This window comes from Drosophila gunungcola, unplaced genomic scaffold (assembly GCF_025200985.1).
Source record: "Drosophila gunungcola strain Sukarami unplaced genomic scaffold, Dgunungcola_SK_2 000019F, whole genome shotgun sequence".
Lineage (NCBI taxonomy): Eukaryota > Metazoa > Arthropoda > Insecta > Diptera > Drosophilidae > Drosophila > Drosophila gunungcola.
Window position 1 is genome coordinate 675,741 of NW_026453201.1, and position 18,131 is coordinate 693,871.

The window sequence follows — 18,131 nt, forward strand, 5'->3', positions numbered from 1 at the left end:
TAGATTTTTCTCCCGATACTCTCATGTTCGCATCGTACAGGCTCTAAGAACCCAATCTACGTGCTTGATATGAGAGTTTTCATCTTTTAAAAAAATGATTACGTCGTCAACGTAAACATAGCAGAACTTGCCGATCTGTTTCCGTAGGATGTCGTCGATGGCCCTCTGAAAAATGCTGCCTGCATTTTTGAGGCCAAACGGTAATCTGCGGAATTCATATTTGCCCTCATTTACTGAGAAAGAAGTTTTTTCTCTGTCGCGTTCCGCGAGTATGATTTGGTGATAGCCAGACTTGAGGTCCAGCGTTGAGAAATATTTAGCATTAGCTAGGTTGCCTAATATCATGCTTATATTGGCATGGGATATTTGTCGGACACGGTTCTTTCGTTTAATTTGCGAAAGTCAATAACTACTCGCATTTTTCGGTTTCCAAGCTCATCGGTCCCTTTTTTATCCACAACCCATATCGGATTGTTGTAAGAGGATACCGACTTCTGAATTATCCCATTTTTAAGCAGATCCTCAATCTCTTTGTTGACGAAATCCGCTGCTCCCATGGGGTACGGGTATAACTTCGCGTATATGGGCTCCTCACTAACCGTTCTGATGGTAGCTACCACCGATGTGTTGTAAGGTAAAGCCTCATTAGGGTCTGCAAAAGCCTTTTTCCTGGTCTTTAGCATTTCTAAGAACGCGTTTTTTGCCAATGGCGGTGCATTTGAGCAATCCACGTTGGTGAAGTTTACTTCAGCGCACGTATGGAAATCAATCTGCTCTACTTCAGTGCCCCATTTTAGGTGGCCGGAAGCAAGGCAGAGTGACTGCCTGTTTTAATAGGTCGAGGCCGAATATTCCATCAAAGGTAGTCAAGTCTGGTAGTATGAAAAAGGTGGCCTTAAGATTGAATATTGAGACGAAGCATTTATTCGTGGTAGTTTTACCCCCATGAATTGAATGAATGGTAAATGGGGAGTCTACTGGGCGAACGCCCTTCAATCCTTTGTGAGGTCGGATGAAATTTTTCAATGCGCCCGTGTCGATAAGGAATCTCATGTTAGTCCCCGCTACTTTTCATCTGATGACGGGCAGCAGTGGATTTTCCCCTAAAAAATGTATTATATCATAGTCATACTCTGAGATGGCGTCATCATTGATTTTGGCCGCTGCGCTGGAGTATTTTTCTTCAGTTTCGCCCGCGCTCTGCGCCTTTTAATGGGGCCTGAACGATCGGACACGGCCGGCTCTTGCGCCTTTGGATATTGTTTTTTATCCCTATCCTCCTGGCTTCTTGCAAATGAGGCCGCGAAGGAATACCTCTCGTGATTTGCCTCCACCTCCTGAGCCAAAGCAAGTGCTGTTGGCATGTCCTTTGGCTTCGCCGAGAAGAGGACATCTGTGAGGCTGCGTTTTAATCCCGAGATGAATACTCGAAGGGCATCATCCCGGAATTTTTCGCACAGGACCTCGGTCGCCGAAGCGTCGTGCGACATGGTGGCCTTGCTTGTGAGAAGGGTCCCGTTGTTGATCGCCGGTTTGGTCGATTTACGTTGGTATGAGGATGGTGGTTTTGCGTAGCTCTTGTAGGTAGGTGGACGGTCGTCCGGTTCACGTTGATACGGGGATGGTGATTCCTTGTATCTCCTGTAGGTAGGTGGCCGGTTGGCCGACGGTCAGCTTTCGTTCACTGTAGAGTTATGACGATTACCCTGGAAGGGTAACTGCCCTCCGTTCACTACTGGCCTAGAGACTCAGTCAGTGTTCAAATAATAAATTGTTTAACGGCGGTTGCCGGAGTTTGTTTTACGAGCGATGTGCTCTTTATTGGATTCAAATCAGAACTGAACCTAAGAGATTGACTTTAAGCTAACAGAGGCTCGCAGCGGCAACGCAAATATGCAGTGTTTGCCGTCTGCGCATGGTCAGCAATTTGGCCGGAGCGAAGTTGTTTACGTAAACTGTGGTCAACGACTTTGGTTCGGCTGGCCACAATTAACTTGTACATATAGATAGGGATGGATCTGTATGTGTGTATATGTATATGTTCAAATGTATGTTGAAAATGTGTAATAAAAAGAAAGACTGTGTTGAGGGAACTATAGAATAATTCTCCAGTTTTTTATTATGTCGTAGGGTTTTCAAAAATTCGTGCGTGTGTGATTTTACAAAAAAGTATATAAAAGTGACGATCATGGACCAGATCCGATATTACCCAAAAGCTTAAATTTACCGGCGTCCAGAAATCGGCTACAACCAAAATGTCCAATGGCTCCAACGAAATATCCAACGGCTCCAACGAAATGGGTCCGACGAAAATGTCAAAAGATATTAACTCCTCGAAGTGTCCAATTTAATGGCACAAATGTCCAACCGGGGCGACAAAACTTTCGTGCAAATCACGATGGCCGATACGGCAATTTAATTCCTCTTAATAATTCGGACAGACGAGAACCAAACTTGATGACACCTTCGTTTGCAAATTGAGAGTGATCCACTCAAATTTATTCAAGCTCTTGTAGAGCCATTAAATGAGATTTAAAGTTAGAATAGTGGTTCTCGCGAGTGGGAGTGATCGAAAGCTCTTTCTAATACAAGAGCGCAAGTTCGACTTTAAGAGATCTTAGGTACTAATTGTTTCATTGTTTTACAAAAATAAATCGCCACCGAGTTGACTGAACACCCCGACAGATTACTACTTTTCCCATAAACCAATGTAATATTCAATTGCAAGTATTTTGCGACGCCTGAATGTACGCATACGCAACGTGCGCATATTTGCGCTTCGAGTGTAAAAACCAACTTGAGAGCATTCTGATAGCAGCTAAGTCGCGTGTAGCACCACTCAAGTCAATGACAATCCCATGACTGGAACAACAAGGATCCTTGATAGGAGCCAGGCTTAGCACAGCTTTTAAGGAAACACTGAATCTCACTCCACTTTTTTTTGGACAGACTCAGAAATTGTTTTGCATTGGCTGAAAACCAGCAAAAAAAGGTTCAAAACGTTTGTAGCTCAGCGCCTGGGAGAAATACAAGAATTAACAAATTCCAATGCGTATCGTATTATGGTCAGAATGACAAGAATGGTTAGATGACAAAATTACACAGCTTCTAACAACAATAGGTTGCACGTGGTATTTTAACCCGCCTTTGTCCCCTCATATGATAGAAGCTTGAAAAAGGCTCATACAATATGTTAAAAATATTTATTAGTTTTTCTAAAAGAAAAGCATCCTAAAGAGTTCACTTTAAAAACGCTGTTTTGTGAAATCGAGTTTATGATGAACGGTAGACAACCTTTATTTTTTCCTTCTGACTCTCTGTCTGAACCATTAACACCAAACAATTCCTTATTTGGTCCTAACTATCGAGGATCCACTAACACTACAAATATTGACTTAAGACTTTTAAATATGTGGAAATCGTGGTTTAAATGGAAAAAGGAATACAGACAATTTCATATTTTTATATGTATATGTAACAATTCAATATTTGCCAACTCTTAGTGACTACCGCATTAATTTATAAGTTCCAAACTTGTAGCGTTAGGATGAAATAATAAATACAAATACAAATACAAATACAAAAGACAATATTGTTTTTCAAGAAGGTGATGTAGTTCTGTTGATGAAATCTAACTTGCCTAGAAATGTATGGCGAAGAGGTATAGTTGTTAAAACATTTCCATCAAAAGATGGGCGTGTACGAATTGTAGATGTTAAGATTAAAAATAATATTTATAAGAGACCTACTGTTAAATTAATTAACACAAGTGTAAACTCGAATTTATGAGGAGGATGTTGACATTGTTTTTATTTAAAAATCAAGGAATTGTTTTGAAAGTGTGAAGGTTGCCACTTCTTTAAAACTGACTTCACTTTTTGTCAAGCTATAGGTAAAGCCAGACGACAAGCGCAAAAAAAGTCTTAAAAATTGTGATAAAGGCATAAAATAAACGGTTTAAATCACATAAAAGTGTTAAATCTATTAAATAGAAACAGACGATTTACACTTCGTTTAACCGAAATTCGGTCTTTCGTGCCACATATGTGACTTGGTTTACTCCCAAAAAAACAGGTAGCTGTACCAAACATATCATACTCTTCGACCAAGAAGATACTAAAACATTAGGTCTAATATGGAGCCCCAATACAGATATTTTTAAATATTCTTTGTCAGCTGTAAGCGATTTTCTCACAAAGCGATCTAATTTGTCTTTCTCAGCGCGCCTTTACGAGCCTCTTGGTTTACTAAGCCCAATTACAACGAAAGTTAAAATATTTATACTACAACTTTGGTTGTGTAGCTCGGGTGGGAAAATCTACTTTCGGAAAAATTGCGTCGATGTTGGGAATCAATTCGTGTTTCCTTGAATTAGATAAAGTGTCTATACCCCGACATATTGGAGTTACTAAAAAGAGGTCTATCCAGATTCATGGATTCTCAGACGCTTCGGCAAGGGCATTTGGCTGCTGTTTGTATCCGCGAGTAGTTACGTCCGATGGCATTTCAGTCCGGCGCCGTTGAAAACTAAAACAATGGCAAACCGTTAGATAAGATTTGGTCTTCGAAGTGGAGCGTATTTCCTTTTGGTCTGACTCCGATGTAGGTCACACTGGTTAGAACAATATTCGTCCAGCACTATTGTTTTTTTTTGCAATCAGAATTGCTGATATACAAAAAGTGCCGGCGGAAGCGCACTGGCGCCAAGTGCCAACTAAAGAAAAATTCAGCCGATCTTGTGTCTCGCGGATTTCCAATTACAGAGCTGAATGATTCCTTGTGGTTCAGTGGCCCATCATTTCTAAGTAAAAAAAATGGAACTTTGGCCTCTAAATCCACATTTTACGCTTTCAGAGGTTGAAAAAAAATAGAAGAACGTTCCTCGGCTGCGGTCTTAATAGCACTCAATCATCAACCCGACGAGATTCTTGCTCTACTTGAAACTCAGTCAAGATATCAAGATATCACGATCTAAAAACCTTGAGAATTGTCGGGTACATTCTACGGTTCGATCGAGGACAAAGAACTGAGCAGTATGCCTCAGTTGTTGTCATGACCCAAGAATTGAGACATGCATTTCAGACAATAATACACAACATACAGCAATTCGAATTTTTTATGTGTGTTTTATCACCAAGGCTGTGCACTTGGACGTAGTCACAGATTTGACTTTTAACTCTTTCATTATGTGTCTCACCAGATTCATAGGACAACGAGGGCCTGTTGCTCGGCTATACAGCGACAGTGCAACGATTTTTGTCAGCGCAGCCCTCAAACTTCAAGATCTTATCAAGGCTTTCACTGCTCAAAGCTGCTCAATGCTAGAATATGCTGCAACGCACGGGACAGAATTTGACTTTTTTCCCCCTCGAGCCTCCTACTTCGATGGCTTGTGGAAATCAGCAGTGAAGGCAACAATGCATCTTCTCATTCGGGCAATCGGCAGAGGTTTGTTGGCAAGGACGAGCGCGGCACAATCGTCGTGGAAGGGCAACTGCATTGAACACTAGGCCAATAGTAGCCGTTACCTCCAATCCGAACGACATTCAAGCCATAACCCCAGCACATTTACTAACTGGTCGAACACTAGGTGCGCTGCCACCCGTGTCCGTGCAACGCGTTTATGATGACAAGCTCTTTTACTTGACCAGATGGCGGCCAGTGTCCGCCATTAAGGAGCGTTTTTGGACAAGCTGGTTGAAGACCAAGAATCAGCGAGGTTGTACTGATCATATTTATTCACAAGAACAACATTCCGTTGTAAGCGTGGCTACTAGACGTCGTTACTAAAGAATTTCCAGGTTTGGGTGGAAAGGTTCGAGTGGCAGAGGTTAACGGCCATGTCAAACGGGCCACTCATCGACTAGCTCCGCTAGTCTGGAAACTTTCAATGTAGGCGGTGTTAAGTCATTTCGCGGTATTAGTCAAACATTAAAGTAAATCACAAAATTAATAAGACTGTATACAGAAGAGAAGTTTTATAAAGCCAGTAAAGTCAGTTGGAAAATTATACTCAACAGAGTATCCGTTCTTCCGTTTCTACGCAAACGAGTCTATCAGTTTTAAAGCTATCTACATAAAAACTTTACCAAAAGTTGTCTTCTGTTTCAGGTTGTTAATAAGTCGGATCTAGCCGATTCGATTATATAGCTCTCATAGAAAAAATTTATGAAAAATAGCATGTCTTTTGTTGTTTAACTATAAATAAATGAGTTAGTGAAAAATTTTTTCAATACAGGACTTTAAGGACTGAAAGAAATAAGTTAGTCACAACAACAGCACTACCACCATGGATATACGGACTACCAAAAACCCACAAAAAGGGACTCCCTTAAGACCCATATATTCATATGAACATAGTAAAAATTTGTTATGATAAAAAGTTAACTTCGTTCGTTGCAGTCTTACTATTCCACAGCATACCTATCCTGCAATAGACACATTAAGGGGGAAATGGATACAAATGGATAAAAACACACATTGACAAATTTTGCATACAGGACAACAAATATTTTAAATTTAAAAACGATATATTATATAAACACAACTAAAAGAAAGAAAATTTAAAAACGATATATTATATAAACACAACAAAAAGAAATGCCGATGGAATCCCCTGCTTCACCAATTATCGCAATTACAAGGTCATGAAAGAGCTTTAAGATAGAACTTATAAACAATTAGGACAGAAACCAAGACTTCTGACAAAGTACGTTGATGTTTTATTACCAGTTGTACAAATTTAGCCGAGCCGATCTAGCCATATCCGTCTGCCTGTCAGTCCCGTATAAACGTCGAGATCTCGAAAATTATAAAAAGGAAGGAGTTATATAATCGGAAGATAATAGCATAACTTTATTGTTTCTTAATTATTTTTGTTCTTCAAGATATAATACTGATTTAATATGTCAGAATTACGATTGAAATTTCATTCCATTAAAGTAATAAATGAAAAAAAAATTTATTTCAATTTAATTTGTTTTGATCATAGTAATGGTTTAAAATCTTAGAATTGCTCTTTTAATTTTATTAAAAATGGAAAACGATTTCAAATTTCTGCCATAGAAACGATCAAATAATTGAGCTTAAAATCGTCATAGCTTCAATGTTTTTAAACATACACGCATATAATCGAAATTTAGATGTTTTAAACAATATTAAATCTTCGCAATAGCTGCAAGGGTATATAACGATTTTAGGTCTACTGCCGCCTCTCTGCTGCTGCTGGATTAGATAGGACCGTGGTGATCGCTGATGAAGAATGACAGATTCATAGAACTGTTAGCAAGAGGCAGGAGTGCTGCACGCTCTTATCTTAGTGTTGGCAATGCAGTTCGATAGATGGAGTCACCTATGCCCCGATTGTTTTTTGGGAAAATATTTAGTTTGAAGTTTTTTTAGCTGAGCAAATAAAACTTTATAACTTGACTAGGCCGTCTTTCCCTGGTTTTTTCTGATAACAATCGCAAACGAGAATAATTTTTACGAGATCTGACATTTATTTTTGGTGCATATGCTGTAAGGATGCTCTCTGGCCGGGGTACAGATCTCAGTCAGATCCAGGAGTCCTTTACAAGAAATTTGTAAATCACCGAAACACCGGCCTAGAGAGTTTCATTCAACAAGTGAATAAGTCGTTTGGGGGGTCACGCCGAAGGTTCTCATGGACGCCGGGAGAGAGAGTGATGTCGGATTTGATCGCGTCGTATCTTGCTCCGAAGTTAAAAATCCAACGGGCTGGACCTTGGGGCGATGCCAAGCCAGGCGAACGATTTCACGAGGGTGGGAATGCCGGGTGATCTCACTGGTCACTTCCGCGATTGGGGCGCGTAAGTCGCTTTCCGCGAGTCGGAGGCCAAAAATCCACCGAGCTGGACCTTCGGGCGAGGCCAAGCCGGGACACTATTCGCGATAGTGAGACCGGTGGGTGACGTCACTGATCGCTTCGGTAATCCAGGCGCGCAAGTCGTTTTCCACGTATCGGAGGCCAAAAATCCACCGGGCTGGACCTTAGGGCGAGGCCAAGCCGGGTTGTATTTTTCGGACGTGGGGGGATTGAAAAGAAAACGATGGCGGTATAATTAACCAGTCGGGAATGATGTCCACTAGGATACTAGACCAGACGGGACGGGTGTCCGCGTACAGGTCATATGCACTACGAGGAGAGAAGCTACTGATCGACTACGAATAACAAATCACAAACGAGGGATTTCACTTCCACTTCTTTTTTTCTAAGTGCAACCGAAATATATTGACAAAATTACCAAAATTGAAATAATTTTGTGTTTTTTTTTTCAACATCCTGACCTCGAGCCGGCTAACAATTAATATACTTTGGAAAGGTCGCCAAAACCAACTATATTTCTGCTAGATTGTTTTATTTATCTAATACCCGCCTACCGTCTTTACTTAACGGAGAGGAATATTATGTACACTAACCTCAAAACACTGATCAGCCCACTTATTCACTTTCCGCGTGCCGTCGCGCGGTCGAGGCGTTACTTCGGATTACACGAAAAATTACTGCGGGAGACACGTCCGTCCCGTCTTACCATTCCGACAACAGAGATCCCCAACTCCATCGTTGTATGACCACCTTCCCCACGCTCCCTTTTTCTTGCGTTCGGGATTTCTGGTATATTCCTTACTTTCTAGTATTTTTTATTAACTTACTAAATATCGGCTAGCGTTGCCACTCGGGTTTAGAACTTAACTATGGCTTAATATTCGGTTTCAACTTAATATTTATTATCAATAATACGTCGCTTACACATATAACTTTACATACTACCAATAATTGTATCGTATACCGTCTAGGTGTGTTCGTTACAATGCATATTCTTTTGAAAACAGCGGAAGTCTAGTTTCTGTGGCGCTCACATATTTGGTAAAGAAATCTTGTTTTGTTTCATTAAGGTTGAATAAGCTTTCAATAATTGCGTTAAGACTCTTGGAAATTAATGTGCATTTAATTTATAAATTTAGTTTTATGTAAAAAAAATTAAATTAACAATCATTAAGCTGAAAAAGACATTCGGAAAAGTGTGCGTATGAAAAATTAACTTCAAAAATACATTTCGCACCGCCAACAATTATTTTTTAAAACTTATAGTTTCTTTTATGCATTAAGGTCACGCCAAAGCTATAAAAGGGGATAAGAGTATGACCTTAAAAATGTTCAGAAGAAGTCCACCCCAATATGCACTTGTATATTATAAACTTTACTGGAAGCCTATTTTCTGTTGTTCATGTGTACAAAACTCTAACAGGAATTTGTACCAACTAATCCCGATGTATTTTGTTTTCCACAGAATCAGACACAGCTAATCGGCAGCAATTGGAAGTGCTATCGGCGGTCGAGCAGCTGCGGCTTCGTCGTCACAGCGAAGGCGACGCCCCTAAACAGAAAAATCAACCTAGGAAGGGCCAGCCTGAATCGCATTCACAGTCCGATTCGAAGTCCTTTGTAGCAGGAATAAGTGGCCAGCAAAATATCTGCAGGGAAAGCCGATGGATCTCGTTGCACGACACCGCGTCCACAAATACAAATCCGGTCTTATTACGCGGGGGACAGCTTAACGGGGAGCCGAAAGCGGGTCTGGGACAACAAATCCGCTGCCGGAACACGAAGTGCGAACACAGTTCCTCGCCAAACGATGCAAAGAAGCTCTTCAAGTCATGCCATAATTGTTCCCATCTATACTGTTCGCGTGAATGTCGACGAGCCCACTGGGAGAAACATCGCAAGGCGTGCCTGCACTCGCGCGCTTCCAACCTGTGTCGCCAGGTGCTAGCTACCTGCAAAGACGACCTAGACTCGCAGCGCCACCTTAGTATGCTGGCGCGCAAAGGAAGCCTTTCACAAGGGCGGGGCGTGGTGCGGGTGCTCTTTCGCAGTGCCGAGGCCGCTGAAGGCTTCATTAAAAAAGGGTTCCAGTGCATGGGGGAGGCCAATTACGTGCGCTGGCCGGACCTTATGCCCGCCGAAATGGGACTGGAACTGTACTCTGAGCTCCTTAAACTCAGCACAGAGTACAAACCGGAGACCAAGATGCTCATTTACGTGGCCATTTGCGTGGTGTCCGAGGCACCGGGCATGGGACAGGCGCCGGTGCGCTGGGAGCGTCAACTAGTCAGCCGTTGCGCCAAACTGAAGCTCTGTAAGACGATGCTGGTCGAGCTGGAGGAAAAGCAGACGGAGCTCCAGCATCCGCCGTCGGGAGTGGATGTGCCGGAGCGTACCGAGATCCTCATCCTCACCTTCAACTTTGACCAGCGCTCGTTGCACTACAATCGAGAGCTGATCCTCTCCAACATTCTGGACATCCTGTCAAGGCGCGGTGTCGCGTTGCGCAAACATTATCCGGAAATATTTCAGCGCTTGCAGGCCTACAGCGAAGGCCAGAGCGACAAGTTCAACCCAGTGACTCTGCATCCGCGTGACACTCAAACGGGGCAAGGCTTTGTATGCATCATCATGCCAGTGCACTCTGAGGGCGATTTTATCAAGCTTCCTTCAGCGGCGGACGGTGTCAATCGAGTGACTGCAATAGACGTCGGATCTCCCGTGGCTCTCGCCCACCTGGATGAAGATGAGCTGCTCCAATGCACATCCAAGGAAAGCTGATTAAGGGTCGACGAGAATAACTGCAGCAGCATCAAAGGACGTCACTGTGGAAGAAGTGGCAGTGCCTTACTTTACAGCGACGTCTTGGGATGTGGCATGGAAAGTACCCGTATGTGAGCCATTTTATAACCCCAGCTCTTTAACGCATCTTTCACATTTGGTCGATTTTTATTTTATATTCAATTATTAAAAGAGTTACAATTGAGATGTAAACATAGTACTATAGTTTAATAAAAATTAATTAAATTGTCAAAGAATGACAAAAAAATGCTTTCCTTGAAAAAAGTGTACGATGACGTATCATTTTGGTGAAATATGGCAAGTAACTAAATCAAAATACTTATTTCACCCGATACTCTTAGTACAAAATATTGAATATGAATTTGTATGTAACAGGTAAATGTAAGCGTTTCCGACCCTTTAAAGTATAAATTCTCGTATTCTTGATCATGATCTCTAGCCGAATCGATCTAGCCATGACCGTCTGTCTGTCCTTCCGTATAAACGTCGAAATCTTAAGATCTAGAGATTTGGGTTTGGCATGTCAATTCAAGTGTTTCTCACGTAGCGAAAATTAATTTCAAAAGTTTGTCATGTCACTCTAAGACATGTTAGACCACAGGTATTTGACTTTGTGTATGTGTTTTTTGAAAATCGAGCTTTAATTTTTTTTAGAAGTTATTGGCAAATATGTTTGGTGACGTAACTGCATGTTCGAAAAACGGAGCTAGTGCCCGAAGAACAATGTGTGTGAGAAATTTGCACCGAGAAACTTGTCAATGTATGTGTGGTTTTATAATGTTCGTGTGTACTCTGCCCTGCTCTGCATTAGAAAGAAAGTAGTGCTGCCCGCTCTTAGCTTGTAGAGTTTTCAATGTGTGTAGTTCGGCCAAAGGCGCCACCTGAAGCCCGATTGTTTTCTGGAAGTATATTTGTTTAAAATTTGTTAGCTGAGTAAGGGGTATCTAATAGTGGAGGTACTCGACTATAGCGTTCTCTCTTGTTTTAATATTTGCTAGGACCCTCACGATTTTTAAGAACGTCCAGAGAACGCCTACTCTTCGCTTTACCGCGATTTAAAGGAATTTATGTATGGATTGGAGCACTAGTAATGTATCGCGCTTTATTAATGTTTACAATTGTTCATAAAAAACCAGTGTTGATACCTATAAAAAATATTTAAGATGCACTTGGACTTTTTTTTTCTATATGTCAACTCTTTTTAAAATAAAGTAGACATATCTATGCTCAGGATCCGATTGCCATAAAACTGTCCTCTCAAAAACTGAACAATGGAGCATAGTCCCCACACATTAAATAATATGTGTGCACCTCATTTTTGTAAGTGCTTTGCACTCCCAGTAGTGGGTTTGACAACAACCTTTTTTTTTTTGGGTAGCAGTGCGGTAATGAAATATGAGGTCCCAATTAATCTATAAATTTTCTGTTTCCTTGTTCTACTTATCATACTCATCCCCCCAATACGAAACTATAAAATATAAGAATATTATCAAGATGGGTGTTTTTGCCGTTAAGCTTTGCCTTAAAATCAGTGATTTTGCTTACCGATCCTTCTGCGAAGTTTCTAAAGTATTTTTGAGTTCGAGATAATTTCAAAGCTTCTCACGGTCCCCAGCATTAAAGAAATTATTGCTTTGAGAAATTCGAAGTTTTACGGATGGCAAAGGGGTTAAAAAAGTATATTTTGGTCACTTTTTGAAAAAGTAGCACTTACTCTTTATTTAATAACTTCTGATTGGTAGGAGGTAGCTTAATTATTTCGTTAGCAATTACTGCTTAAATATATTTTCTTGGTATACAAAAATTTAATTAAATAAATTAAATTTTATACAAAAGTTTTGCAAGTAAGATGACGGAGCGCACGGCAGCACTCGGCAACAGTTGACAGCAATCTCGTTTTTACGCCCCGAGGGGAAGAGGGCTCCGCGCGTAACAAGCTTTGCTTAGTGTCGTAAGGGCCACTTGTTTTTACTGATCATAGTGCAAGAAGGTCCTAATATATAACAAATTTTTCTGCATGAATCTTTTCGAAAATTATTAAGCAACGTAAACGGCTACTTTTCTCAGTTTGGAGAAGTTAACGCTGCTTAAGCAAGAATTTCCTCCGAAAAGTATCCACCACCAATTTGTTGAGGAAAATGCCACAACAAAATGTTTTCAGGTTAAAGAAACATTTTTACTAAATAGTTGTTAAGTATTAAATTTAAGACTAATCGTAATTTAAGCAAACTTATTGGAAATCAGATACTTTGCAAAAAAAAAAAGCAAGATGTAAGCAAATATCTCAAAAACGACGAAGTTATTCAAACTGTAATGTTCTATAGGGCCAGATATCTTTCTCGCTAATTTTAATATCCTTACAAATGGTAATTTAATTTCAGTCAGAAGGACACATTCCCGACCCTAACAGCATCATTAGGAGAGTCGCTCTAGCCAAAAAACAACAAACAACAACTAACTTAAGTCAGTCGCTCCGTGATTAATATAAGCAAACAGCGAAAAACGTTATTACAAGTCGATTTTTGTACCATTCGATAGATAAAGACTTGGCCTAGTTGAGAATTGAACTGCAAAACAAAAACAAAACCTTATAATGTCTTCTTCTTCGAAGGCCAACAAGCGACACCGCAACAACGCTGGGAATGCCAGTGAGCGCAGCTTATGGCCTTACTCACCGTAGCCTTCAGTAACACTCCGATTTGATGTCCACGTCACAACGGGAAGGCCCGCAGGAGCATACCAATAAAATTTTCACTTGCAAAACTTGTCGCACAAAGCCGTTTTGTTCGACCACTAATGAACACCTCTCGGGCAGCTGCATAATTCCGCGCTCGAAGAACTTTTGGTCTTTTCCAGCAAAGAATCGAGACAAGTGGTTTTCGACAGCCTCATCTGAATCAAAGTTTTTACCATTCAAAGAGTTTTGAAGAGAGCGAAACAAATGGTAATCTGAAGGTGCTAAGTCCGGACTATAAGGTGGATGTGGTAGCACTTCCCAATTCAGCTCCGTTAATTTTTGCCGAGTGAGCAAAGATGTGTGGGGCCTAGCGTTGTCATGATGAAAGACTATACCCTTGCGATTAGCTAGTGCCGGCTCCTTTTCTTTAATTTTTTCCGCCAAATTGGATAGCTGGCGACAGTACACATCTGAATTGATGGTTTCATTCCGTCCTAGCAGCTCAAAGTGCACTACACCCTTCCAATTCCACCAAACAGACAGCATAACTTTCCTCTGATGGATATCGGCCTTTGATGTGGCTTGGGCTGGCTCATCTTTCTTGCTCCATGATCTTTTTCGTTGGACATTATTGTAAACAACCCACTTTTCGCCGCCAGTAATGATCCGCTTCAAAAAAGGAGCGTTTTTAATCCGTTGCAGCAGAGAATAGCAGATGTTGATACGCTTAGATAGGTGAATTTCCTTTAAGTTATGCGGAACCCAAACATCGAGCTTGCTTACGTAGCCAAGTTTCTACAAATGCTTTTCAACCGTTGTATGCGACACACTGAGCTTCTCTGACATCTCCCGCGTTGCATAACGCCGGTTTTCATCCAGCAAAACCTGAATTTGTTCGTCAAAAACGGCCGATGGTCGACCAGAACGTGGGGCGTCTTTAACTCCAAAATCTCCAAGCCTGAATTTGGCAAGCCAGCGCTGACATTAGCGATCACTCATGGCATCTTTACCATACACTTTTTCGCGAGCTTCGACCGCTTTTTTTCCTTTTCGGAAGTAAAAAGCAAAATATGCCGAAAATGCTCACTCTGGTCCTCCACGTTAAATTAGCTATAGCTTCCACAAATGTTATCGAATAGTTACCAAATTTTCGTCGATAGTAACTAAGACAATAAGCTTTAAAACGATACTACTGGTTCTCGATTAGTCGTAAATAAATTAGATTAAAAACGATTACTAAAAAAAACGACATGACTTTCTTGCCAACCCAGTAGGTAAACAAAGTGATCTTAAACGCAATGTCATGTTCATTTGTGAACATTCTGCAAAGAGCAGATTATCAGCAAGATTATCATATATACAATTGAAACTGACATGCGTGACCTGAAATATGATGAAAATTAACTCCTTATATTTCATAATGATTTTCTTTTATTTTTCTTTTAACTCATTCCTTAATTTGTTTATTTCTTCATTATAGTTATCGACAGGTAATTTTAATGGATTCCAAACAACACTTGGAATCTTACTAATGATATTTAAATAAGAAACTGCTATTGGCTCATAACTTTCTGATTTAAATATGTGATGGGCTATTAATATTTTGTCATATGTTCTTATAGTGCAACCAGATGCGACAGTAAGAATTCCTTGTTCCGGAACAACTAGTAATTCTTGTGGAAAATGATTAAATTGTATCCTAGCCTTTGTTAGTTCTGAAACATACCTTTCTTTTGTAACTCAACCCAGTAAGAACTTTTGAGGGATTTGTTTATAAACACAGTTATATACAATAATTACCATTTGGTTTAATAGGAGAGATCTCACTCATTTTTTTAATTTAAATCTGCAATAATTACATCGTTCTCGGTTTTCACTGGCATTGGAACTACTCTAAACAAATGGAAAAGGTGTCGACCAAATATGGGGATTTTTACATTCAACATTCTGCAAAGAGCAGATTATCAGCAAGATTATCATATATACAATTGAAACTGACATGCGTGACCTGAAATATGATGAAAATTAATTTTTCTTTTAACTCATTCCTTAATTTATTTATTTCTTCATTAATTAGTTTATTATCTACAAAAATTCCCTTAGCCGTTAATAATGTATAAATTTTATTTAATATACCATGGTTAATATCTATAAGAAGGTTAATTACTGCTGCTTGAATCTTTTCGTATTCCTTAATTAAAGAACCTAACTCTTTAGTTACCATACATAAATTAATTGACTCTTTATAAGCATTGTAGCTTTCTTTCAAAACCTGAGTTATATTTACTATTCTCGTATATATGCTCCTAAAGTTTGAGTTGACTTCATCCGTTGTTCTTTTAAGGATTTTCAATGTCGACTCTACAACAGAAGTTTGCCATTTTCCTAAATCTGAAGTATTTTCTTGATTCTCTAAGAGGTTTTTCACGTTGGCCTCTAAGTTTTCTCTATCTTCAGGGTCCATTATGCAAAAAAATATGTGGTAAAGAGAGTCCATAAACTCAAATTGAGCTCGCTTAGAATCTCTTCTTATCGTGGGTCATAAAAAGTTTATTATTGTCCTCTATCAAGGACAGTATTACATGGATCTTCAAATCCATTCAGCTTACCACAAACCTCTCTCATTTTTTCCCCTTTTTATCATATCGAAATACGGATTCATGTTATAATACACAATTAGATCCCAAGACGATGCTATGACTTCGACGTTTCCCAACGGATCCGGATAGCTTTAACATTGCGGTTTATGTATAAAACACCACTTTTTTCATATGGCTGCCTCGGCTGGCTTTACAGTAGACCATTCGGTCGACCCAATTTTTCTTTAATATATACTCTTTGTTTTTTATAGCGATTTTAAAACGCAAATCTTTCGTAGGCCTTCCTTTAAATTGACACATGGTTTTTTAATTTTTCGATCGACCACTTTTGTTGCTTTTGTGTAGGTAAATTTGCAATAGACACTTGGCAAACTAACACTAGGAATAACATTATTGCCATTACTCCAAGTTTATGGATTCTGGGGATTTTTCGAACCCCCTTGTCTGTAATCGTAATCGGTCTTAAAATTAAATCATCTTAAAGTTTTGTTTTCACTACTCTAACTAGGTCGTCTTTTCCTTTATGTACCTCTTCTACGTTTCCAAGGGCCATCTAACGGGGTGACAATTTTCTTTTAATAACAGTATTTGACCTTTGTTAATATTTTACAAATCTATTTTCCATTAAATTCTTTGTTGAAGAGAGATTAATAAGTCATTTTTCTATTTATTCCAAAATTACCGTTTTATTTTTTGAATCAATTTGCATCTATCGGAAATTGTTTCAATAGAATTTATAGTAGGCCTTCCTATCAGACCTGGTGTTAAGATTTCTAAATCGTCTATGTCAGTATTGGGTGTATACAACAGTCTAGAATTTGATAGAGCTTCAATTTGGCAGAGTTTCTATCTCTTCATAAGTTATTATTATCCCCAATTATTCTTTTAAGGTGATATTTTACAGATTTAACTCCAGCCTCCCATATACTTCCAAAATGAGGTCCTGCCGGGGGTATAAAATGCCATTCAATTTTTTCGTTTTCTAATAGGGAATGATTTTAGTATTTTCATTAAGTACTTTCTGTAAATTTTTATTCAATTCTTTTTAACAATTTTGGAAAATTAGTCAAGTTAAATTACACTTATCTAAAATTATAGGTCGTTGTATGAAATTCGGCGCTGGAGTTCTGTAATCTACCTCCTACTCTTAAATATTGTTGTTTCTTGTTGTTTCTTAATTATTAATTCGATTGCTAACTTTATTTCATTTACTGTTAGATATGCGGGAAAAATTTATTTTTTAATTTAATTTCAACAAATCTTAGGATATATGCAATGACCCTTTCCTTTTCGCATACAAGAGTAATTTTCTATTATTGATAGTATTAAGTGGCTCGGTCTCTCACTTAAGGTAGTATATTATATTATAATATTATCTGATTCATCTTCTATTGGCCAATATTGTTCCGACTTGGTCAACCATTGTGGTCCTTTCCACCAAATTTCACATTCTAGTAATTTTTCCGGTGTTACTCCCCTTGATGCTACGTCTGCTGGGTTATCTTCTGATCGAACATGTCTCGTTCTCCTTAATTTTTCTTATTTCGTCGATTCGCCGTCGAATAAATTTGTCATTATTATTGCCATTTTTAATCCATGCAAGTGTGATTGTTGAATCACTCCAGGCATATGCCTTCGTTTGACTCCCAAATTGCTGTCCTCACACTTTCTATTAACTTCGAGGACTAACTTAGCTAGCTGAACATCGAAGAGGTTCTCATCTTAGCATATACAACAGCTGCGTATGCTTTATCGGACGCATCTGAAAATCCGTGTAATTAAACTGACATTTTTAATCGGTTCCCATTGAAGACCCAGTGTTTTAATGGATTCATTTTCTTTAATCTTTAATATTCTTCTTTGCTTTCCAATGTTTCTGAGATATTAGAAATCCATTTTCTTAGATTTAAAACTTTCTTTTCTAATTCAATGGTTATATTTTCAACCTGTTATTTGGCTTCCTGTATGGATTTAGAACCTGTCATAAGGTCAGCCATATAAAAAACATTTTTAATTATTCCTTTTATTGACAAATTTTCGCATTGATTTGAAATTTCGGCAAGCACTCTTGTGGCTAAATAGGGTGCCGATGCTGTACCGTAAGTAACCCCTGTTAGTTTATAATTTTTTAGTTTTTTGTTTGTCCAAATAATGTGCAAATATTGTTGATCTTCTTCATCCACATTTATTTGTCGGTACATTTTTT

General features: G+C 39.2%; 1 protein-coding gene across 16 annotated transcripts in view; it reads left to right on the forward strand.

Annotated features, from left to right (window-relative positions):
- LOC128263826 (uncharacterized) overlaps nucleotides 1-18,131 on the forward strand; it is a 457,572-nt gene that overhangs the window by 401,779 nt on the left and 37,662 nt on the right. For 8 of the 16 annotated variants that reach the window (XM_052999081.1, XM_052999080.1, XM_052999089.1 and 5 more), the window contains one exon: nucleotides 9,312-10,910. The exons of 2 other annotated variants lie outside the window; for them this stretch is intronic. In XM_052999081.1, the coding sequence (XP_052855041.1) occupies nucleotides 9,312-10,627 (1,316 nt within the window). In that variant the 3' untranslated portion in view covers nucleotides 10,628-10,910. Of the gene's footprint in view, nucleotides 1-9,311; nucleotides 10,915-18,131 lie in introns of those variants that run through there. 6 more of the 16 variants (XM_052999086.1, XM_052999084.1, XM_052999090.1 and 3 more) reach the window with 5 other exon arrangements.